Here is a 24,370-nt window from a genome sequence, read left to right as displayed (position 1 = left end):
AATCATTTCGCTGCTCTGTGCCTCAATTTCCTCGGCGAGCCTCATTATAGGACTATTGAGAGACTCAAATAGCCAGCGCATAGCTGGTTCTCAATGTGTCAGTTCCCTTCACTCCTTCAGGGCCCCTGGGGATGGAGATGGGTGCCAGCTCTGAGGTCGAGGCCCTACACACTGGGCTCCCGGGAGAGCTCAGAGGAAGGCCTCTTAGGTAACTTTTCTGGCCAGAAAGCTCCTCCTTTTCTTCTTTTCCCTTCTCACCCCTCTAGAGCCCCCACTCCTTCCGGCAGAAGCTGCTGACTCTCTCCATTTCCTCAGTGGTTTGCACTCCTCCCCTACCCACCTCTCCCCACACACACACACACACAGGAAGTGAGGGCAGGCTAGGGTGTTCCCTAAAGCTGCCGAGCTGGGCACAGCTGGGTTCTCACTCTCCGGCTCCTTGTGCACAGTTCTCAGTGGGGCTTCAACGTCAGGATTCCGCCCACTTTGTCAAGATAGGCACGTCTTGCCATATAGCTTGTGTTCTGCACAAGGGCTTCTGGCCCAGGGGGCAAGTGGGTCCTGGGGAGGGGCTGAACATGGGACCTCTGACTAATTTGTACAAGGCACATAGACAGGTGTGCCTGCCTTTGGTCCATTTCTCTCCTTCCTGTCCTGACCACCTCTGTGTGGAAGGTTCTTTTTCCCCAAATCCTGCATTGAGTCACCTCTTCACACTTGTTTCTAGACCCAGACACTTTCAGCTGGAGGATTCTGACTCCTCACTGTTAGGGCTGAGGAGAGGCTGACGGAGACGCAGGAGGCAGGAGATGGGAGCTTCTCACTAACAGCCTTGTGGGAAAGAGGTGAAGGAGTCAGGTGGGACCTTGGAAGGGCCGGGACACAGGGCTGAGGCTTACGGGTTAGTGTGGAGGGGCTAAGCCAAAGCGCTCACTCGGAATCACCCCGCATTTGGGAAGGGGCTCCTAGGGGGAGACAAGACATCTCCCTGGGTTTAAGTGAGTGTGTGCTGGGGCTTGGGGCTGTGTACAGCCCCACTGACACACCCTCGCCAACTACTTCCTTAGGCATCTCTCATATGATCAAAACACCTGCATGAGGGTGGTGACTATGTGAGGGTTCACTATACAAAAATTCATCAGGCTGTATGCTGTACTGTATGGTGTGTATGCGACACTTCAACTCAACAGGAAAAATCAGAGCCCCCTCCGTACCACTTGAGGGCCAGTTTGGTTCACCTGAAGGGCTCCGCTACCAGGTTTGATTCAGCAGGTAGAAGGGGGCAAGAATTTGCATTTTCCTCCGCCATCCTGATGCATCCAGTCAGAACCACACTTTGAGAATCATCAGCCTAGAGTTTTCCAGGTAGAGTGAAGCTAGGTTACAATTAATAAGTATTTCCAGTAAACTGCCCAAAGAGATCCCTGTCAAAAGCAACATAAATCTCTGAGGCGCCAATAATTTGCTGCAATTTCTTTTCCATTCTAAATATGTTAACTCTTGAATAATATGGCTTTGAACTGCGTGGGTCCACTCATACGCAGATTTTTTCCAATAAATACAGTAAATGTATTTTTTCTTCCTTATGATTTTATCGACATTTCCTCTAGCTTACTTTATTATGAGAATACAGCATATAATACATACAACATACAAAATACGTGTTACCAGTAAGGCTTCCGGTCATCAGTGGGCCCCTTATCACCTGTGGAGTCCCAGTCACGGATCAGAAAAACTGTTTGGACCCACAGTTGGTTGAATCCGCAGATGCGAAACCCTAGGATACGAAGGGCCTATTGCAGTTAAGTTTTTGGTGATTCAAAAGTTATATGTGGATTTTGGACTTCGCAGTGGGGTCGGTGCCCCTAACCCCAATGTTGTTTGAGGGTCAACTGTTTTCACTTTTATACCTAATTTTTAATTCACTTTTATTTTTTTTTATCCCCCGCCCCACCACCAAATTGTATAAATTTCAGGCCCCACACACCAGCCTTGTGACTGGTCATAAGGTATCTGTTAAGTCCTTCTGTGAATAAGCCCTGTGCAGGGGGTTGGAGGAGCAGTGTCCTCCAGGTAAGGAAGGAATCCAATGGGGCGCAGGGCCTACATGGTGTGGTTGTCTCCTGCCAGCAGCCCCTCCTCTGTGCTGTCTGATGCAGCAGCCCAGTAAGTTCCATGTGGCTGCTCCTACACTCCCAGAGATCAAGTGAGTTGCCCAAGGCTAAGGACCAACTTCCAACAAATCAGGCTCCCCATTTTCCCCCAAGGGCACCTCTCTTCTTCAGTCTCTGGAACTGGTTGGTAGCACAGCTGGGAGGCTTGATGTGACATCTCTGAGGGGCAGGTCTGGAGATGCTCTATCCTATCTCCCCTCCCCTATAGCCCCCGGACTCCTCTGAAGAAGGCCGGGACTGACCAAATCCTTTCTTGCCTGCCCCCTCCCTAACCCCAGGATCCTACAAAGTGGCATGGAAGTCCAGTGGGCAGCACCCACTCTCGGTTAGATGGGGCTCAGTGGGCCCTTGGGGATGGTTCAGCACTCCTGCCTGGACCCCAGACCAGCCACACTTTCCCCTCCTCGGTGGACCTCTCTCCTGCCTCTCAAATTCACACCCAAAGTAAGCAGCAGCCCTAGCCAGGTTTGGCTTCTCATCACCTTTATTCACCTCTCACCACCTGATGCTGCCAGCAGGCAGGGATTGACCAGGGGCTGGAGGACCCCAACATGAAAGGAGAATCTGAGGCACGGGGCTCCCTGAGAACATAGGAGAGGAGGCAGGGCCTGGGGAAGGTGAGGCAGGCCCCCTGAGACCCACGAGCACATGTGGGCCAGTGCTGGCTGGAAAAGAGGCTGTGGTGCCTGCAGCTGTGTGAGACTTGGCCCCAGTGCCTGGGAGAAGGCAGGGACGAGGAGGGGTTGCATCCTGCTGGGAATGAGGCCTCCCTTTTCTGGGAGCAGGGCCCTGGCCGAAAGCATGAGATGGACTGAGACATGGCCGACTGGAGAGAGCCTCGATACTCCCCGTGCCAAAAGCAGCTCAGGGAATAGTGCAAGTGTTTGAGGACTCTGCCTTCAGTCGCAGCTCAAAAACCTGCAGTCTGGCTGGCATGAAGGTGGTGCCACAATTCTCCTGGAGGGAGAGGTGGGAGGCAGAGCTTCTGGCAGAGGCAGATAGTTGGAGAGCTACGGCAGCCAGACCCCAAGATCGGGCTGCTGGTTAGGGAAGTGGCCTGGCCTCTGGACCCTTAGCGTCGGTGGCTCAACACCCCATGCAGCCTGAGGTAGGGATGAGGGTCTGGGGTACACACACCCCTCCCAGGGTAGGAGAGGGCAGTGACGGGATAGTACTACTCGTCCATCCCCAGGCTGCTCCAAGAGGAGAATGTAACCAGCCTACTAACCCACTTTGGGACTGGGCACATCTAGTGCAAGTGAGGCCCAGAAAAGGGATGTACTTTATTCAAAAATACAAAGAAAGTTCACATAACCTATGTAATCTGGCCTCCAGGGTCAGTGCAGGTCTGTGGAGTGGGCCAGGTGATGGCCAAGTCCCCTCTCTATCCCACCCAGGCCTCTCCTGCACGGCTACCAGAAGACTTCCCAGGAAGAAGGGACCAGCCCTGAGCAGTGAGAGTGAGGGGCCCTGGCTCTAGTTGGGTGCACAGAAAGGCAGTGCCTATATCTTGGCCGGGGCACACTGCCTAAAAGTGAACCCCATCCTGAAATGATCCACACCAAACAGAAACTTGACCAAAACGATCAAGTCTCCTGATGATGCATGCCACACGCTCACGCACACGCGCGCACACACACACACACACACACACACTCCCCTACCCATGTGCACAATGCATACTCTCACCTGTTTTCAGTCACGGGTTGTGCACACACGGGTGGACATACACAGATGCACACACACATGCACATGTGCATACGCGCATGAACGCAGGCACACCCCATGCTCAAACACCCGTCTCCCACCCAACAGAGCACCGGTGGCTGGTGCCAGGGACTCAGTGTCGGCTGCTGACATGGAGGGTGTAGAAGGCCCAGGGCTCAGGGACATAGATGACGCCGGGGTACTTCTTCCTGAGTACAGGGTCATTCCATAGCCAGGTGACCCAGAGGGCCACAAGGAGGAGGGTGAGGGCGAAGGAGTAGAAGAGGAAGAGGCCATTACTGTCCATGAAGAGGCGCTTGCGCTTCTGGTGCAGGACGAGGGCCAGCATGGCGAAGAAGGTGAAGATGAAGAGGATGAAGATCTGGCCCTCCGTGACCAGGTACCTGAAAAGGCCGGTGAGTGAGGGGAGGCGGAGGCCATGGCGGCCCTGTCCTGCCCTGCATCCCTCCCTCCACCCAGGTATCAGGCTGCCCTCCACTCAGTCGGAACTGCTCATCTGCTGAGAGGGCTCAGGGAACCACGCCACCCTGAGCCACAACCCATATGCAGCATATTGATTGGACTTGGATAGTTACTATTTTTAAAAATGTTGAGTTTGTTGCCAATATTTAAATAACAAAGTACCTGAATATGTGGATTTCTGGTTTCTCTGGTCACATTAGACCTGTATTCCCACATGACAACAACTGATGAGAGGAGAGAGCAGCTGCCCCATTTAGACAGACGATTGTTCTACAGTTTGCCACAGTCCTCACCATTTCCTGTTGTCTCACTTGACGTCTACTTGATGCATTTCTGTTACCAGCTTGGCTCCTCTAGGCCTTTTGAGTTTGGGAATGCAGTTGCAACTCATGGGGGTTGTCATTAATGCCTCGGTGAAGGCTGGAACACAGTCTCAGATCTCCCGGGGCTCCCTGCAGCTCCTAAGGCAGCACCTAGCCCATGGCCAGGAACTCAGTGACACGGGTTGGAGGGCTTCTGAGAGCTTATCTGATCCACTCCTCTGCCTCTAGAGAGAATGGCAATGCTGATCCACTCCACTTAAGGACCTATAGTTCTGCAGCTCTGTGATCATGGGGAATTTACATGATGTCTTGGAGCCTATGTTTTCTTACTCATACAGTGGGCATCGATGGCCCTATATCTCAAGGTTACTGACAGGAGTAATCGTTCAGCAAACGGTTGCTGCTACTGCTGGAGCTATGCCTGCACTAACGTGCTCCGGGTAAGAACTGGGCAGGAAGCCCTTTCCTACGTCTAACCTCTTTCCCTCTTGCTGTATCTGCCACCCTGTCCTTTTAATCCTGTCCTCCGGTGGCACACAGACTTGTTCTGGTGGATCCTCTCACCCAGTCAGGGGACAGACCCTGGATGTGGGCAGCAGCTGGCTCCTGGAAAGGAGGCTTCCATTTTGACAGAGGCTTCCCATCAGATACCTATCCTGTGATACCTATAGTCCCCTAGGAGGGCTTGTCTCCAGGGCAGAAGTGACAGAGGTGGGGTAAGAGCCTGGCTGAGGCCTGTGTCTTCTGTAATGGGAAGAGAGCTGGAGGAAAAAAGACACCTGGTGGGGAGCTCTCGAGGCCATGGAATTCTCCCCTTACCTGTCCTTGTCATCTCCATGGTCCTTTGTAGTTTACAAAGCCCCTCTCTCTCCCCCTGAGAGGGAGACCAGGAGGAAACTAAAGCCCACCAGGCTATACGGGGCCTGGCGTTGGAGATGGATTCCATTGACCCCAAGGTGGTACTGGGGTTTGGGGAGCTGGGGCACAGGGTAGAGGGGCATGATGACAGAGGCCACACTCAGGCCTGGCTTCCTGGTAAGAGACAGGCCACTACATGCCATTGTCACAGTCTCTACTAGAAGAGGAGAGAGCAGGGGCTCCAAAAGAGAGAGTCTCACCTGGGGTCGCATAGCAGCTCTGTGGTCAGGAGCACATTTTTACTGCCTGGCTTACTAAGTGCCCCCTCTCATTCTCTACCTCATGCCCAATGTTCACTTACCAGTAGTACAGGCCACTGGGCACCACCAAGAGCAGGGCCGCCCCTGGCATTGAGCTGTCAGCTTTGGTAGGAGTAAAACAGCCGCTGAAGTACATGAAGAGGATGAGGAAGAAAGGGATGTACCTGCAACAGGAAAACCAGTACCTTCGAGGCCTGCTCCGCTGCCCTGGCTATCTACCTCCTCCCAGACTCCCACTGGTCCTTGTACTGGTTCCTTGCACCACGTGCAGTGTCACTTTATGGTTTACAAAATGCCTGGTTTGGGGGAGGGCACTCAGAGTCCCTGCCAGCCTTTCCTGTGCTGGGAGTCCTGCGCAGGATAGGAGGAGGCAGGAACATGAGGCCTGCTCCCGGGACACAAGCAAATCAGAGGCCTGCAGACTGGCTGGGTGCAGGGGTCCCTCCCATACTGCTCTGGCCACCTTACTCACTCCACATGTGTGAGGGGGCTGCCTCTCCTTCATGCATGAACCCTAAGCACCAGTAGCCCCAGCTCCGCAGAGGCCAGGAAACAGGCGTACACAGCAGGGCTAAGGAGGGAGAGCCCTAAGGTCCAGGTAAATAAAAGGAGAACAGCACCTGCTGAAGGGCCGCCAAGGAACTCACTCTGAAGCCCCTTCACTCAGCCCACAGCCGCACGCTCTTCCCATGCGTATATCCCATGCAAAGGCCCGCCCTCTCTCCTCCCCACACAACGGGCTTTCCCCACACACCTGTGCTGTCTCTTACACACATGCAACCCTCTTCTCTTCTCACGCCCCTTCTTGTCTTCTTACCCAGCCTCCCTATTCCCCTCACGTGGCCCCCACACACTCCCAAGTCCTCTCCCGCTACTTCATCCAGGTCTGTTCTCTCCTCCTCCCTTCCCCAACCTTCCATGGGAAGGGTCTTCTGGCAAAAATCACCGGAGGGCTGGCAAGAGGCCTGTCCAGGCCCCGTGAGCTAAGCAGATCCACTTTCCTTGCCTCAAAACAGACCCTGGAAACACAAGTGTAGGGCATATGTGACACGAGTGAGCTTACCTCACTCAGGAGTGAGGCCACCCAGGTCCAGGGCTGGCTCTGTCACTAACTAGCTGTCAACTTAGGGTCCTCCTAAGCTCGCCACAGTTTATCCTGTGTAAAGTAGGGGATTGTAACAGATGACTTACCCCCGCTTGGGCCCTTAATCTCCTGTGGCTGAGCCCCCCAATTTGTGCAAGGTGAACGGGTAGGGGAGATCTGCGAGTTCTGAGGGCAGAGCGCAAACAGCGCCCTAACGCACACACACCTGGTCTAGCTGGCCCTCCTCCGCTTCCTCCCCCCTTCATTCGCAAAGACCGCTGCCTGCTGTGGTGGAGGTCTTTATCCTCACTCGACTAGGTGTTGTTTATCAGCGCCACGGCCTTCTCCTCCCCCACCCGCTTCAGGCTCCCGGCGGGGCGAGGGCGAGACGGCCGCTCGCTGCCCTCTAGTGGCCGCCACGGGTACTGCCGGGCTGGGAGGAGGCGGAGGGAAGCCAGGGCCCCGGCGCCTCGCTGCAGTCGAGCTCACTGCGCCCCGGCAGATAAAGAGAACGCCATGAAGGCATCTGCAGGCCCGAGGCCCAAAGAGTCTTGTCCTGTGTCCCGGAGGCCGGTGGCAGAGCTGGCCAGGGTCCCTGCGTAGACACACTAGCCCCATCACTCACCACATGGAGTGGCCCAGGTACTCGTCGTAGTAGTAGAGCAACTCGAAGGAGTCGATCTGAGGGCGCAGGATCGACAGGGTTAGAGGGAGGTGCTTCGGAAGGATCCCGGCCCATGCAGCCCTCTGGCCACCCTCCTCCACGCCCCGGCCTACCCCCAACTGCCCTCATTCTCTGCCTACCGGTAGGAGAAAGCCAGCCAATACGCCACCTCCTAATAACACATGAGTGCCCTAGCTTGGCGGAGGACAGTGCCCTCACTAGCAGATTGCCTTCAGCAGAAGGTTGCACAGTGATAGGTCGGGGCATCTCTTTGGTCTCCAGGACAGGCTGTGCCCGCAGAGTTTACATGTGGTGGGGGTAGCCGGCCTCACCAGCGTCTCCGGCTTGAGATTCTTGATGATGGGGTTCTCACGGACTGACAGGTGGTGCTGGTAGCCACTGAAGATAAGGCGATGGTTCACTGAGTCTCCCACCAGGTGGATGCTGGCGCCCATGATGAAGGTGATGATGCTGACATAGATCATGGAGCGCGGCAGGGTGCGGGGGGACCGCTCGATGAGCTGAGGACAGAGGGAGGCATAGCAGCATGACCCTGCCTCCATCACAACACAAGACACCCTCTGCATCCCTCACATCTTCGCACCTGGCATGGGATGGGCGCCACCAACTGCGAAGTCGCTTGCAAATTGGTGGGTCCCTTTAGTGCACCAGCCAGACCTCCAGAGTCTCACACGATCCCTGTGAGCCTAACAGGGCCAAGGAAACAGCATCCCCATTTCCCAGAGAGGAAACAGACTCAGAGGGGCTGGCTCATTGCCCAGAGTCACACGCAAGCCTCCTGCTGGAAGTGACAACACAGGCACTGGAGGTCCAGGCACGGCCCTCTTCTCATCCCCAGTTGTGCCCTGGGTGGCTGGGCTGGTCTCCTGAGGAGACTCCGATTTATGAGCGATTGGGCCTTGACAAACACAAAGAAAATGACAGGGATGGGGTTGGGTGCTTCTGAAACTAAGTTATTTAACTGAAGACTCATCTGAATTGAGATTATCCATTTCCGACTTTTAGAGATTTGAAATATCTTCCTAAAAATAAAATGATGGAGATAATAGATGGTGATAGTTGTTTTAAGGCCCCTTCCTTGGCAAAGTACAAAGCTGGCCGCCCTGGCTAGCTATTTGCTCCCAGTGGCACTTCAAAATCAGGGATCTCCAGGCCAGAGGATAGAGTTCACCCTCCAATGCTTCCAGTCCTGTCCCTGGCCCCAATCTGCCTTCCCAACTGGTCTCTGACCTCTTCTGGGGCAACCCAGCCACTCCTGCTTCAGCCTCCCCAGCTGTATTATGGTCTCCCAAACATGGCGTGTCTTCAGGTCCTTCTGCCTGAATACCTCTCCCCCTTCACCCCTGGCACAGCAGGCTGAGGCCCAAATCGAATGCCCCTTCTTGGGGAGGCCTTCTCCATCTCTCCCAGCCAGAGGCAGTCTTGCCTGTCCTTGGGCTCCTAGGCTCTTGATGTGTCCCTCTATTACAGCCTGTGTCTCCCAGGTTCAGGCAGGGAAAGCCTGATTTAGGGCACTCCTGGGACTTGGCACCAGCTCCCTGCTGGCTGGAGGAGGGACTGAGGGTGAGAAGGGAGGGCAGGGAGCCTGGAACTGTACCTTGAGCAGGAGAAAGGGCGTGATGATGTTGTAGGCCATGTGGAAGTAGTCCCCGACGCTGGGCTTGTTAAGTGGAAACCATTCGAGAGGGAACACCAGCTGAGGAGCAAGGGGAGGAATGGTGTTTACCAGGATCAGCCCCACGAGGCACTTGGGGGGTTAGCTCCCACCTCCTTCTCTCTCTCTCTCTCCCTCTTTCTCTCTCTCTCTCTCTCTCTCTCACACACACACACACACACACACACACACAGTTCTTTCTGTGAACTCTCAGCAGCTTGGAAGGTGTTTCCAGACAGAGAAACTGACTCCCAGAGAAGGTACATGGACTTGCCTCAGGCACACGGTAGATGCAAATCCAGACCTGACCCTGTGCTTCTCTTCTAATGGGTACTAAATAAGTGCCCCCGGGTACCAGTCTCATAGTTGGAGGCTCTCTTGGGACTTAATTGTGCCATCAACTTTCTTGGTGACCCTGGGCAAATCCTTCCCCTCTCTAGGCCTTGATTTCCTCATCTGCAACACCTGAAATGTGGCCCAGATGGTCTACATGGACCCTTAGAGATCTGGCACTCCAGGTCTATGACGATGACAAGCTCTCCTGGCCACTAGGTCCAGGTGGGGAAAAATGCTCTGTCCACTGAGCAGATGGACTGCTTCCAAATCAGGTCAAGGGTATGCATTATGAAACGAAGCGAGGGAGAAAATAAGGGAGTTCTACAAAGTAGCTTCAGTTCTTTTCTACCTTCCCTGAGAGGAGGCAGGCGAGGGGCAGACCTTCCATCTGGAACACCCTCGCTCCTGGTCTATCCTAGTGAGTCCTGGGCTTGTTGGTGGTCAGTGTGAAAACCCCTATTCAGGGTCGAAATGTTACATACACACACACGCACACACACACTATACTTCCAGTATCTGTTAATTGAAAACATGTATAATGACCAAAACTTTTAATCAAAAATTAAAATTTTTATTTTTTAATTCAAAAATGCCACATTGGATAAAACTAGTCTGCAGAAATACAACTCCTAGGATATAGAAATCTCAATCTCTCTCTTTCTCTTTCTTACTCATGTGCGTATCTCTATACCTTTATCTATAGCAAGATATATATGGTGGCTGAAACACTTTTTGTGATAGCAAAATACCAAATACAGGCCAACTTTTCAACCAAACAGGACTAGCTGAATATACTATAATACATACTTACTATAGAAAATTAAGTAGCCATTAACAGAAATGACACCTTATACATACAGAGATAGAGAAATATCCATGATAAAATAAAACAAGCATGTTGTAGAATAAGGTATAAAGTAAAATCTCATTTTGATTAGAAAAAGAAAAAAGATATATATGTATGTTTGTATGAGTAAAGAAAGGAGTCGAAGGATGTGCCCCAAACTGTCAGGGGTGGGACTGGAAAGGGAGAATCTCACTTCTTTATATACCTGGGTACGAACTGACTTGTTACAACTATTACAAATTGCCTTTACATCTAGTACAAGATTTTATTTTGTAGTTATTAGACGTTCAGGACAATCATGCATATATTTGAAAAGCTCCAGTGTACTCACAAGCTTTCAAATGTATATTCTCCTGACGAGCCTACTTGGGATTAGAGTGGCTATAGCAACTCTGGGCAGGATGGGAGAAGAGATTTGCCCAACAGAAAACCCACATTAGGCTAGTTGAGGCTGAGTCCTAGTGAATGAGAACCACGAGCCTGTTCCTGGCCACATTTCTCCCCTCTACAGAGCACCAGTTTGATGGGAAGTTTTCATTGTCTCCCAATATGAGGGCCTTTCATGTTGGAAGGGGGCTGAAAGCAACTAGTTCACCAGTTTTCTTACAGACAAGAGACCTGAAGCTCAAATGACAGTGACTTGCCCATGGTCACCCAAAACCAGACCAGGTGCCCTGACTCCTGGCTCAGTTCCTTTTCTTTCTTCTACATTAAAAAAACGTGTAAACCTAACAGAATGTCTGCTGAAAGGAGAATCAGCATTCATAACTCCTCCGTGACATACCGCCTTGAAAGCTTCTCTTCATCCTCTTCGTCTTTGATCCACGTTATACAAGATTAGAGTTGTTACTAACTTGTAATCAGTCAGTATACATGCCACTTAGGCACCTCTCTTCTCCTTAAATATCCCATGTTGCTCTACGGCAGCGGTCCCCAAACTTTTTGGTACCGGGGACCGGTGCTCCTATGAGAATCTAATGCCTGATGATCTGAGGTGGAGCTGAAGCAGCGATGCTAGTGCTGGGGAGCAGCTGCAAACACAGATGAAGCTTCACTTGCTCACCCGCCACTCACCTCCTGCTGTGCGGTCCCATTCCTAACAGGCCAAGGACCAATACCGGTCCAGGGTCTGGGGGATGAGGACCCCTGCTTTACATAATTACTGCTTCCTGCTTAATTGTCAGGTAACTTTCTCTATACTGGCTACAGCAAAGGTGATTTACCCAGTCCCTACTGCTGGACACTGAAACCACTTCCAAGTTTTGGCTACTGTCAGCAATGCTGCAATGAGCATCTTTGGGTAGAGAGGCTGTTGTCTTCTTGCTGATTAAGTCTTCAGGGCAGATTCTTGGAAGGGGTCTTACTGGGTCAGAAAAGATGAACATATCCAGGGTTCTGGATAATATACATGATGGGACGAGGATGGGCTCTGGGGCCAGAGTGCCTGGGTGCAGATGCTGGCCCCTCCACCTGCTAGTTGGGTAAGCTTGAGCCAGAGAGAGTAAATATACTCTCTCTATCCTCAAGTCCTTCTCATCTATAAAGCTGAGATTAATAATAGTGTTGATGTGAGAACTAAATAAGCTTAAACATGTAAAGAGCTTAGAAGAGAGTAAGCACTCAATGTACGTTAACTGCTGTTTCTATCTTACTGTTACTGTTATTATTCATTTTTTAAAAAAGTGTATCAAGTACTTATTGTCTTAGGCACTATTCTAGCTACTAGTTATCACCTTGACAAACTACTTTCCAAAGAGGCTTTGTTAATTTGCATTATCACTAGCATGTACAAGGTGTCAGTTTCAGGGATAGATATTATTTTTACCACTCCTACACAAAAATTAACAACTTGGTACATGGTGGTAACTCACTCAATTTTTTCACATTCTGTTATCTCTCTCTCTCTCATTCATCTATCTGTCTGTCTGTCTATCTGTCTATCTATCTATCTATCTATCTATCTATCTATCTATCTCTACCTATCTATCTACCTACCTACCTATTTATTATAAGTGAAAGGTTTTGGTGCTCTTCCAGTAATTAACTTTCTCCATGGAGGCTGCTAGTGTACACTGATACATGAAGTAGCCTTGGAGGGAAGGGGACAGTTTCACTAGCTGGCACTAAAAATTACCTGAGGCTCAGAGTCATATAATATGCAAAATCAGTCTATATGCTTCACTTCCAAAAATAAATACTATCCCCAGGCTGTGAGGAAGATCAGTGGGGATGCTCTGCTTTTCTTCCCACCAAATCACCAGGTGCCCTGACTACTGGCTCAGTTAATGCAAATTAACAAATCACCTTGATCTTGGTGATTTGGTTAAACTTGGATGAAGGATATGGGTGAGGAGGGGAACAGTGTGACTGTTCAGAGCCACCAGTTCCCCCATGAAAATCAGGGTACAATATGACTATTCAGACCCCCTAGTTCCCCCACTTGCTGGCAGTTGCCTCAGTGGTCACAGCCACAGAGCCGAAGGACATGAAGGCATCCAGGCCTATTCTTGCAGTTTACCAGTAGAGGAAGTGACTTGTCTAAGATTACTCAGCTAATTCAAGTCTCCTCACTGCTGGCCAGGCTCTGTCCACAGCTTCACACTCACCATGGCAATGGGGCGGCCAAAGTCCAGAACCCAGTTCTGCAGGGTGAAGTAGAACCAGAGGTCAAGGTGGAAGGGAGCCGTGCCTGTGGCCTCATCAGCCTTGACAGAGCTGTGCCTGGGAAGAACCAGAGGAGAGGGGTCAGCACTTCTCCCCTCCAACCATGGATACCTCCCTTCCCCGTTGCCTGTGAGCCACAAAAAGGTCTGGGGACTTGGGGAAAGGAGAAGAAACACATGATTAAGTTCTGGGGAAAAGACTGTGCAGGAAATACTGGGGTCTGAGTCTGCGACCAAGTGGTAGGTGTCCTGGGAGTGGACTCCAGCTGCCCTGACCTTAGCTTCGCTGTGATTCAGGAAGGAAGCTGTCAAATAGGTATAATAACTGTCAGGTTTTCTCACCTATAGAATGATGAGGAAATCAAATGGGCAAAGGATGCAATTTCAGCTGAAAAACATGAAACATCATGATGGATGATAGTAGCTATACTTTATTGAATACTTAATATATTCCAGGAAGTATTATAGCTATTTACATGTATTATCTCATTTAACTCTTAATCCTCACAGAAACCCTTTGAAGTTGGAATATTACCCTCATTTTAAAGTGAAAAAACTAGGTCCGAGGTATTAAGTAACTTCCCAGTTCCACAGGTAAATATGTGAACTTCTAAGTGACTAGACTTCAGAGCTTATATTTTTAACCTCTACCCCATCATTGCATTCAGTGGTTGGTCTGTGTGATGAGCACGTGACTTGAGATGGGCCAATCAGAACCCTCTAATGAGATTTGCCTTATAGACTATAGACTGGATGAACAGGGCCTCCTTCCCCCTTAGTTCCTGAACCACGAGGAGGTAAGAATGGAGCTGCTGGTGTTCCTCTCCTCACCGATCCACAGTGAAATCTAAGAAGGAAGCCAGCAGGGACAAGTTGATGTGAGAGCCATGGAAAGACGTGGAGCACCACCTGACAACACACCTTTGGATGCCTGTCCCTCCTACAAAGCAGTCAGCCTTCTGCTCTTCACAGATGAGCTGAAGTTCAAAGGTCAGTGCACGTGCCACCCCCTCCAGAAAGGCTTCCCTGATAACGCTTTTCCCAAAGCCCTACCAGTCCCACTACAGGGAGTGCTTCATCTCCAACTCCCAGCCTGGCCAAGAAGTCATGGGCCTGGAGTTTTCTTCTCTTACCTAGATCCTCAAGGAGTGACTTTTACGTTTCTCTCAAGTCAGTCACCTCCCCATCAGAGTCCAGATCCTCTTCACAGTGTCCCTACCACGACTCGCACACCTTCAGTGACAAGCAACCCATTACTTGATAAGATGATTGTTTTATTGTCCCGTTTGTGCCAAGAACAAGAGGTGTGTGACAGATCAGTATTCTCTAGAGTTCTCAGCTCAGTGCCTGGTTTATGTTCAGTGATTACTGGCTGATTTGAAACAATCTCAATTGCCAGTTACTCATTCTTTTTAGTGGCAAACATTAGCCTAGAGGCACCATGGAGGTTTTCCTCTGTCAAGGCTGCTATTGCTTCCATGACTTTCTGGGATCTTTTTCATCCAATTCCAAGAATGGTCCACACTGGGCTAGTAGAACAACCCTGAGACTGGGCCTTTCCCAGGTGGGCGAAGTCTTCCTGTCCCTTTTACTCAGTGCTCCTCCCACGCCCACTGATTGAGTCTGTGTGTTATGTTAAGCTTCACCTGCCCTGTCTCATCTCATCCTCACAGTAATACCAGGAAGCAGGGCTTTTACCTTCTTGTTTCATAAATGAGGAGCTTGAGGGTTACAGGGGTTAAGTGCTTAGCCAAGGTCACCCTGTAAGGAGCTGCAGCAACTATTCCTTTGGTCAGCCTATTTCCCATTCCCTGCTTCTTCTGGTAAGAGATGATGTTTCCTTAGCCAAAGGGAGGGCCGGTGACGCAAGCCAGCCCAAGTAGGACTTTTCTATCTAGAGTTTGTGGAAAGAGCTCCTTCCTTTCTGGTGTTGGGGCACTAAGAATGCAAACCTAGAGCTGCCCATGGCCAAGGTTCCAGCTTCAAGGAACAGCCAGGTGAGAATCAAGCAGCCCTGCTCAAAGGAAAAAGGGGGAGAAAAAGCCCTGAGAGTGCTCCCATTCCCAGCTCCAGGCATCCCCAAGACCAGTGGTTTGGCCACAGAAGTCAATACACTCCCCTTCGCTGACGGTGCTGCCGTTCACACTGGCTTCCTATCACTTGCAACCCGGGAGTCCTGAATAGCACAGATTTTAAATCTGGGACTATATGAATTTAATATCTGTGAAGTTAACCGCTTGCTATTTTGTTTCTGATCATTATAATAAGCTGTGCAGCGTATTAAGAGATCAAGTTAGAGAGGGATCAGTGCAGCCTGGAACAGTAGGCAAAGTACAGAAGGAAGCGGGGCTCAAAGTATGGGTGGGTGGATTTAACCAGGCAGAAAAGCAGCAGAGCAAGATCAAAGGCCTGGGGGTGGAAGAGAGAAAGGCACTGCCTGGAGTTGAGCTCCCTGGCTTATGGTGGAGAGGAAGAGAAGGGAGGGGCTGGCTGGGCCTTCAGGTTGGGTAGATATATTCAGAAACTAACTGCGAGGAATGCTCAGGGATCTGAACCCAGTGACTGGCATAAGAGGCCCCACCTCGCCCCTACCCTGTAGTGACCACCAGGGCAAGGCCTCAAAAAGCAGACAGTGGTAAACTTTAGGTGAAGAATTTGGAAGGAGGAGGATAAGAGCCCTCAGTATTTTGCTCTGGAAACTTCCAACTGGGCAAAGAGAAGGGTATTTGGTACAGAGAATAAAGGCATTCTGAAAGCCTGGAAAAGCACTTAGGTGTGGGTCTCTGGAAGATGGGGCTCAGTAACTATTTCCTCCTCCACCTTAGGAGGCACCTCAGTTAATGGGGATCTCTGTCGTTAGTCCAGCCTGGCTCAGCTGGGCAGGAAAAAAAGGGCAGGTACAGGGCAGATACCGAATTTGGGAATCAAGGTTGATCAGTATCTGACTGGTTTTCTTGTTGGGTCTCTGACCACGGGAGGCCGATCATGGAGGCATCCTCTCCCCCAGACCCTGTCCTGGGGAGGAACTACCTCAGGCTTGTGCCAAGTTGCTGACTCCACAGACTTCACATACTGACTGTGCGCCCCCGCCCTCCCAAGCCTATGCCAGCTCTAGGTCTCTATCATTAGAAACTACTGCGAACAATGGTGAGAGCACAGTGGCAGGTAACCCAAAACAAGGCTGGCATTTTCTCTCCTCCACAGCTTTACAAGTCTACCAGATGGGGAAGCTGATACTACAACGGTAGGGGAGTGCGTACCATACAGTTGAAATATTCAAAGTAGACTGCCTAGCAGAAAAGGAAGGGGTCTCCGCCATGGTAGAGACAAGCGGGGACCATGAGTGGAGACTATAGAGAGACTGATTTGGGTTCATATATAAAGAATGGTGAAATACCTTACATGATGCAAAGTTTGAACAAAAAAAATGAGGAAATGAAGGCAAATAATAAGAGGGGAAAAAAAAAAGAAAGGCAATTAGAAACTCCAGGGAAGAAGAAAGCAGTATAAGAAATTGTGATGATTACATGATGATTGCTAAACATCACCTGGATCTCTAGAGAACGATATTTACATGGATTAACCAATGTAAATACCGTATATTGATTTTCAAAGTTTAGAATCAATCCATAGACAAAACATTGAAGACAATTATGGTTAAAAAACAGCAGGCAAATATTATCAACCTTGACAGCGTGAAAGTAAAACTGTATATGACAGGAGTTGCGGGAAAGGATAAGGACAGCTACAGGTTAGGGTAGGCGACAAACATTCTCCTTTTAAAAAAGAATCAAGGGATACTGCCTACCTATTAATCCAAAAATAAATAATAGTATATGCATATTCCCTAAGGCTACAAAGTTAACCAAGGGAAAAACTAAAAATAGTGATAAAAACACCATCTTGTGAAGATCAGGGCAGTATGAGTGAGCCAAATCGTAACAGGCAGTCAGTAAACATTAGCTTAGAGGGTAAAATTAATGAACTAAGAAATAGTGGTTGAACATAGCTTTTAAGATAAGGACTTTGGAGACCACCTAGGTTCATATACCAGCTCTGCCACTAACCAGATCTTGAGCAAGTTACTTAACCTCCTGGACCTCAATGTTCTCATCTGTAAAATAGGGGACAATAGTAGATCCTATCTCAAGAACTGTGGTTGAATTACTGTGCAAAAACTTAGAGCAGGGCCTGGTCCACATAACTGCTACATAGTGTTATTATTATTTAGAAATATGCATTTAACTTAGAAACAGCTAAAAGATGCTAACATGATTGTCTCTGGTGCCAGGAAAAGGGAGAACAGGGGACTATTGCTTTTTACTCTAAGCCCTTCTATGCTATTTTATTTACTCATAGGCATGTATTACTTTGACTACAGTACAAAAAAAAAGTGTCGACAAAGCAAGGTAACTAGCATCTTGTCATTAGAGGCATGTAAGCAAAGCATGGATGCAGCAGAGGAAATCCAAGCACCTTAGGAATTGGACAGGATGATTCTGTCAAAAGCAAGAATGATACTGAGGAGGGACCCAGAGGCACCCTGAGAGTGAGCCAGCCCTTTACACCATCCCCAGGGAGCATCCTAGCTGTTGGGGAGCTCAAGCAGGAGTAAAGAGAGACATCACTCTTTGCAGCCAAAGTGGAGTAAGAAGAGCAGAAACCAGAAGTCAGAAGCCCTGGGTTTAGGCCCTGATTCTTGCCCACCTCCTTAGTGCCTGGCACAGAGCTGGGTACACCAGAGATGCTTAATGAGTGCCCACTGAACGCAACAATGTTTCTAGTCTGTAAAACAGGATGAAAGCAGAATGGAGGGCAAGATTAAAAGGCAGCTTCCCTGCCTCTTCCTCTGCCCCGCCTGGTCCCAACTATACCAACCAATAACATCTTCCCCCTCGAGGAGAGAAGCCGGCAGCAACAGGAGGAAAGCCCTTCCTCATTCTTTGTCTGGAGCCCAGCTTCTACACTTTTGCACTGTCCCTTCCACCTACGTTCTCCTTCTTTGGCTGACTGGGGCAGGGGTTCCCAACCCCAGGCCACAGACCAGTATGGGTCCATGGTCTGTCCAAAACCTGCTACATAGCAGGTGAGCTGCCTGCCAGCAAGCAGAACTTCATCTGTATTTGCAGCCACCCCCCCACCCCCCCAGCACTAGGATCACAGCCTCAGCGCCACATCAGATCATTAGTGGATTCTCATGGGAAAATCGGTCCCTGGTGCCAAAAAGGTTGGGGACTGCTGCCCTGGGGCAAGGAGTGAGCCTCCTGATTAACACCAGAATTCAAGTCCAATTCAAGGTTGGAGGGACCTGGAGAACTTGGAGGTGGAGCCCAGGCTTTGCAGGTGCTCTTGGGGCCTGAGTGAAGGGTGGTGTCCTCTAGGCCTGCCATCCCCACCCTGAGATTATTAGGACCCTGGTGACGTCTTCTTAGCTGCGCTATCCTAGCGCAGCCGGGGTCGTGCGGTGAATGCTGAGCTTCACTGGGCCCTGGGCACCCCCAAGAAGAGAAGAGACCTAGAGGCGGGGCTCAGGCCAGGGAGCAGCTAGCTGCGTGGGTCACGCAGGGCCGGCAGCCTCCGGCCCACCCCAGGCTCCGCTGCATCCGGCCCGCCGCACTAGTGTCTAACCCCGGCAGCCCGCACCCGTCACGTGGCGGGGACCGGGTGCCGCTGCACACCGCAAGCGCGAGCCCACCTGGCCTGCAGGAAGGAGGCGCCGGACTGCGCGCCCTGGCCGTCCGCCGCTCCCGGGCGCTGCCGCCTCCGCGCCGCTGCCTCCATGGCTGCGCCGCAGCCGGCCAGCCTCTCCGCCCTGCTTTCCTGGGTCAGAGAAGGGCTCAGCTGGCCTGGTGGCAACAACAAATACGGCGCGCAGGGGCAGGCTGGGGCGGGCCGGCTGGGGCGGGCCGGCGGCAGAGCGCTCAGGCCCCAAGGCGCGCGCGGAAGACCGGGGCCCGGGGGCGGGGCCGGCAGAAGAGGGAACTGGAGGGAGGAACAAGGCGAGGGAGCAAGGGAGGCGGGGCAAGCTCCCCAAGGGCTGGGAGGGGCGCTCGGATCGTGGCTTCCCGGGCGGGGGAGCGGGGCGGATCGAGCGCGCAACCGTGGTGGCCTTGTGGGGCTGAAATCGCTCGCGTTGCAGGGGGGTGCGAAGCTTTGCCTAAGCTGATGGGGGCCGGGATATTGCTCTAGAGTCGGATAGGGACCTGGGGAAAGACTAACCTGACCCAAATGCTCCCCTAGGGAGAAGGTGAGGCGGGTTTTCCTTGTCCTTAGGGATAGCAAGGCTGGGGTGGCGGTGGGAGGTGTCATATTCTTCCTCAGATGGAGGATGTCATTTCCTATAATGTCAACTCTGTGGCCCTCGACGCTAGGAATAATCGGTGGGATGGAGGGGTAGCGCGCAGAGGAGCCGTGAATTCTTTCCAAGTTAGGGTGGAATGGGGGTGAGGTAGATTCCAGTTGTGGTTTTGTCACTTTAGGACTTTGTGGCTTTGAGAAAGTCACTTTCCCTCTGTCTCTTTCGAACATGTACTGACTCCTTGCTGTGAGGAGGGCACCGTGCGGTGCTAAAGCAAGGCTTACAGAGGTGGAGGTGGGATCGGTAAGTGGTGTACCGAAATAGTACTGAGTATTGTGTGGGCAGAGACCTGGAGGGGGTCGGGTCAGACAAGGCTTCTGGAGGACGGACATCCTAGCTGTGACTTTGGACCTATGAGCTGACAATTAAGCCTAGCAGGAGCCAACGGGACACCACACTGGATGAGTAAGAGTGTTCCAGGTAGTGGAAAGGAGGCAGGCAGGAAGCAGGCAGGTCAACCAGAGGAACAGAATCAAGTTCAGTGAGAGAGGCAGTGTGCAGGGAGGAAGAGCAACAGAGTGGACCTGGGGAGGGACCTGTCCAGAGGAGGAGAACCTTTATCCTGAGAACCATTGGAGGCAGTTCAAAGATATAGGGCAGGGGCGTGGCACCATCATATTGCGCTTTGGCCCTTCCCTCCACAGCGTGGGGAATGAATGAGAGGAAGCGGGGCTGGAGACTGGGAGGTGGAGCAAGAAGGGCCCAGTTCTAGTGAGGGATCTAACAGTGACAATGGGCGTGAGGAGAGAAGAGTTTCTACAGTGGCCAGATTCTGCAGCTGGGTGGATGGTGGAGGCGCCCTCTGGGAAGTGGGGAAGTGGGAAGCAGGTTTAGGGTAAATGAAAAATTCATCCTTGGCCACATTAATCTTGAGGCGGGTCAGGAAGGCTGTTAGACCAGACCTGGGAGCTGAAGGTGGTGCATTAAAGCTTAGGCCAGACCTGGGAGCTGGGCCAACAGACTTGTGCATCAAGGGAACATAGATGACAACCAGAACCTAAGAGGCTGCCTAGGGAGATAGCATCCCTGTAGGTAGAGAGACAAATGGCAAAGCCTGACAAATGAAAGGCAGATCGCCTGGGTTTCAGTCCTGGTACTGTTCCTAATTAGCTGTGACACTTAGGCAGATTGCTCAATCCTTCTCAGCCTCAGTTTACTCATCTGTAACTAGGAGAAGGCCTGTGGCATCTACTACACTGGGTTGTGATGATTACATGAAGTAATGCACACAAAGCACTTAGTGCAGAGCCTGGCACCTGGACCTCATGTTCTCTCCGTGATACGAGGAGTTTGAGCTATGCCTATTTTCATTCTGTTTTTTTTTCCTTTTTTTTTTCCTTGGGATGCTTTTAATAGGTTTATTCCTCCTCCTTTTGATCAGAGCCTATCTGTCCTATCTTGCCTATGGAAGGGGCCTGCATCTAGTCATTTCCCATCAGCCTCCTGGGCTCCAGCAACCCACAGGCCATACCGCAGTGCTGGCAATGAGCAGTCCAGGCTGTTGTACCCCTCATGCTCTGCTGAAGGACATAGTTGCTTTATAGCTTGCTTTCTCTCATTTGCTTCTCAACATGTCATAAGCAGAGCTGGTGATATCCCTGTTTTGCCACAGAGAAAATCGATGTTCTGGGCTGAAGTCGTGTGCTCAAGGTCAGCCAATGACAGTACTCAAACTGGATTTCATGTTTAATTTGGGTACATCTGATCATCCATCTGCAGGTTGATCTATACATTCAAGAGAAGGATTAAGGCTTCCTGCGCTGACCCCAATCTCTCATTCTCTGCTGGCTTTGCAAGCTTGCTGGAATCTTCAAAAGAAGTGCCCATGATGTAATTATGGATTTACTAACACCCAAAGGTAGGCTTCCAGCTGTTAGAGGATGAGGCTGCGTGGAGGGGGCTTCTCTGGACCATTTAATCCTCCAATCCCTTAAATACCAACAAATCTGCATCCTGTCTGGAGTCGGCAGCTGGCCCCTGAGTGAAGGGGAGTCCAGGCTGGCAGGTGGGCCAGGCTTTCCTAAAAGAACAAGACGAAAGCTTCCCCAGCCTGGTGAAATATGAGTCTCTCTCTCTCCTGTTTTTAAAGAGTCCCATCTGGGCTCTTTAAAAACACCAACTGTATTACTCTCAAGTTGCAGGAAAATTCTGGAGACTGGGGGGTTGATCAAAGTTAGCATCAACTGTTGAGCACTGAGGGGTACACATTTTCACGGGTGTTGCTTGCAACTCTCTTGGGACATGGTTCTTGCACACTAGAAGGGCAAATGGCCTCAGGTCCTAGCTGCCATTTTAATGAATAGCATCAAGGAAGTTTTCATTTGTAAAGGTCCTTTGGGATTACCCAGTCCAGTGGTTTCAACTTTTATTTTAGCAGATGTTCTCACTCTTTTTCAAGTATAGCTGTATCAGATACTTTTTAATGTACCACCTTAGGTTCTCTCAGCCACACCTGTCTTCTAGGTCTTTGCCACTGGTTTCATTCCAGCACAAGCCAACCGCACCCCACACCCCCTTTGAAATTCTGGCCTCAAGTGCAGGACTGTGAGACACTCCATCAGGTGAACCTTTGAGCAGCAAGAGACAAGGGTTGGAGAAAAATCATTTTCTTCTTTCTAGATGAATTGCCCTAAGCTTCACACAGCCTCTTTAAAGAAGGTCCCACAAGATCCAGCATCAGCTGATGCTCATGGTGGCCCGCTCAGCAATGTACTCGTGTGCTCTCTATCTCACCCCACCGCTTTTCTTCACTTCAGCTCTCTCTCTCCCTCATAAAATGTTAGCACATATGCTTCTGCTTCAAACTCTGCTTCTAAGACAGCATCTTATAAGGATGCTCAGTGTATAAAACAGATACAGTAGGGCTGCTCTGAGTGAAGAGAATCAGGGTCCCCAGGTGCCATCTCATTTTTCCTTATGGTTTCCAAGGTGTTGACTGCAACAGGGCCCCCTGGAAAGCCTTTGATCTCATCCAATTCTGTCATTCTGCTGCTGAAGAAACCGAAGCCTAAAGTCACATGGCAAGTGAGAAGCAAAGCCAGAACCAGAATCCAAATTCCTTCCTCCTAATCCAGCGCTCTATCGAGTCAATTTAAGAACTTAAAACAATTTTTCTTTTCCTAAAGCATCTTCCTGCACTGACCTGCCCCTGAAGACTTTGAAGTCCCCTGTTAGACTGCAGCCACCACCTGGGAGATATGACACACTGACCTCTGAATTCAGACTCTGGGATCAAAGAAGAAATGGGATAAAGAAGTGTCAGTTATGCCGGAGGAAAGGCTTGATTTAGGGACCTCTGCATGTGGGAAATTTTTGCGTGTTTGGAAGGCTGCACAAGGACAGACCTCAGAGCACTGGAGGAAGAGTGAGGGGACACAAAAGGAGATGGAGACTGGCTTTCCTTGTCAGCTGGTGTTACTTATAGGACAGCCTTCTCCAGGTTGAAGTCTCCCTTTAGGAAGCTGGGAGGATGCCCTGAAGTCACACTGTGGGGAAAGGAGACGGAAGGAAGTGTTTGCTTCACATTGCTTTCATCAAGATTCTTGTGGTTGTGGCTATTAGAAACAACTAGGGACAGGTTGATGGTGAAATGGGATTTTGTATTATAAGGATACAGGGGCATCTTAAGGACTCTAAGCACAAGGATGGAGCTGGGCATTGGGTACAGACAAGAACCAGTGGGACTTACAGAACCCAGGAAGTCACCTTTCTCCAACTCCGTTTCTTTGTCATCCTTCTCTATCCCCAATGGCCTTAGCTGGCAGCTTCCGAGTTTCTCTTCCTTTCAAGGGATAAGCAGAATGAGCCCAGATTCTGAATTCTCCTAGGGGGATTCTAGTTGGCCCATCTTGAGGCAGGTGCTCACCCTGGACAAGTCAATGAGGCCAGGTGGTGTACAGTCACGGCTGCTCCCTCTTGGACCAGACAGACAAAGGACGGAGAAGGGAGCAGCTTGCTACCTTGGGCTTGCACACTTGGACAAAAGCTCTGAAATAGGAGATTCTGTGCTCTTTCCCTTCTCCTTAGTGGATGAGATTACTCTCTTCTACATCTGGGTGTATATTCAAACCTTGTCCAGAAGACTTTGTGTGGACAGATGTTTCATTTCTCTTAGGTAAATACCTCTTAGGTAAATGGGATCACTAGATCATATGATAAGCATACATATAACTTTATAAGAAACTGCAGAGTGTCTTCCAAAGTAGCTGAACCATTGCAAGTGATCTTTAATTTTAAAAATTTCCCATGCTCTGTGTTGCAATAGTAGTCAAGAAAGACTACCTCCTGGACTGCATCAGAGATAACCACAGCAATATCACCCTGATGACAAATTAACTCCTCTGGCCCTGGAGGTTCCTTATCCCTGCAATGTGAGAGGGAAGCTCTAAACCAGGTCATTCACCTCCACCTCATCTCTCATCTTCCCCTGCACTTCCCTGATCTTCCTGCAGTGGGTTCAGGTCAAGGCAGTTTATATATAATGTATGGACTGTCTGGGAATTAAGTTTCCAACCAAAACAAAATGCCCTAGTTGCCTGACTTTAAATTAACTATTCATTTGTTTGGCTACAAGATCCTCCATCTAACAATGGGCAAGTCATAATTATAAATGGACCCAGCAGACAAAGCTGGATCCCTTTTCCTAGCTAGACAATTAACCAGAGTCAGTTCTCAGTTACCCAGTCAGTTAATAAGCATTTGTTGAGCTGTACCATGAACGATATTTCTTGCAACCTTACTGTTCTTGCCTGACCACTCCATGGATATTGCCATTGCTCCTTAACAGATGATTAAAAGGAAATGGAGATGTGAATGAACTTGCCCAAGACTACCTGGAAGAACCCAGATAGATTCTGAGGTCTTTCTCCTACGCCGGTC

The 24,370-nt window shown here is 50.3% G+C and overlaps 1 protein-coding gene and 1 long non-coding RNA gene across 2 annotated transcripts; one reads left to right on the top strand and one right to left on the bottom strand.

Annotated features, from left to right (window-relative positions):
* Nucleotides 1-1,572: 1,572 nt before the first annotated feature.
* CLN6 (CLN6 transmembrane ER protein) lies at nucleotides 1,573-19,048 on the bottom strand. The gene is made up of 7 exons (XM_039865202.1): nucleotides 18,830-19,048; nucleotides 13,078-13,192; nucleotides 9,232-9,330; nucleotides 7,946-8,134; nucleotides 7,575-7,630; nucleotides 5,907-6,029; nucleotides 1,573-4,285 (listed from the first exon to the last, which is right to left on the bottom strand). Exons 1-7 carry the CDS (start codon nucleotides 18,913-18,915, stop codon nucleotides 4,015-4,017), a joined length of 939 nt encoding a protein of 312 aa, XP_039721136.1. The 5' UTR covers nucleotides 18,916-19,048; the 3' UTR covers nucleotides 1,573-4,014.
* Nucleotides 19,049-19,258: 210 nt separating this feature from the next.
* LOC120604355 (uncharacterized) lies at nucleotides 19,259-23,199 on the top strand. Its single transcript, XR_005653314.1, has 3 exons — nucleotides 19,259-19,381; nucleotides 21,212-21,350; nucleotides 22,421-23,199. It is a non-coding gene; the product is annotated as an uncharacterized LOC120604355 (long non-coding RNA).
* The last annotated feature ends 1,171 nt before the right edge of the window (nucleotides 23,200-24,370 follow it).

This window comes from Pteropus medius, unplaced genomic scaffold (assembly GCF_902729225.1).
Source record: "Pteropus medius unplaced genomic scaffold, Ma_sr-lr_union100, whole genome shotgun sequence".
Classification (NCBI taxonomy): Eukaryota; Metazoa; Chordata; class Mammalia; order Chiroptera; family Pteropodidae; genus Pteropus; species Pteropus medius.
This window is presented reverse-complemented; position numbering and strand designations above follow the sequence as displayed.

Excerpts from the sequence above, each read along its gene's own strand:
- CLN6 (XM_039865202.1), bottom strand. The coding sequence starts at position 18,915 with ATGGAGGCAGCGGCGCGGAGGCGGCAGCGCCCGGGAGCGGCGGACGGC. Across the intron at positions 7,631-7,945 it reads ATCTCAAGCCGGAGACGCTG|ATCGACTCCTTCGAGTTGCT; the intron begins GTGAGGCCGGCT and ends CTGCGCCCTCAG. Across the intron at positions 4,286-5,906 it reads CCCAGTGGCCTGTACTACTG|GTACCTGGTCACGGAGGGCC; the intron begins GTAAGTGAACAT and ends CGGCCTTTTCAG.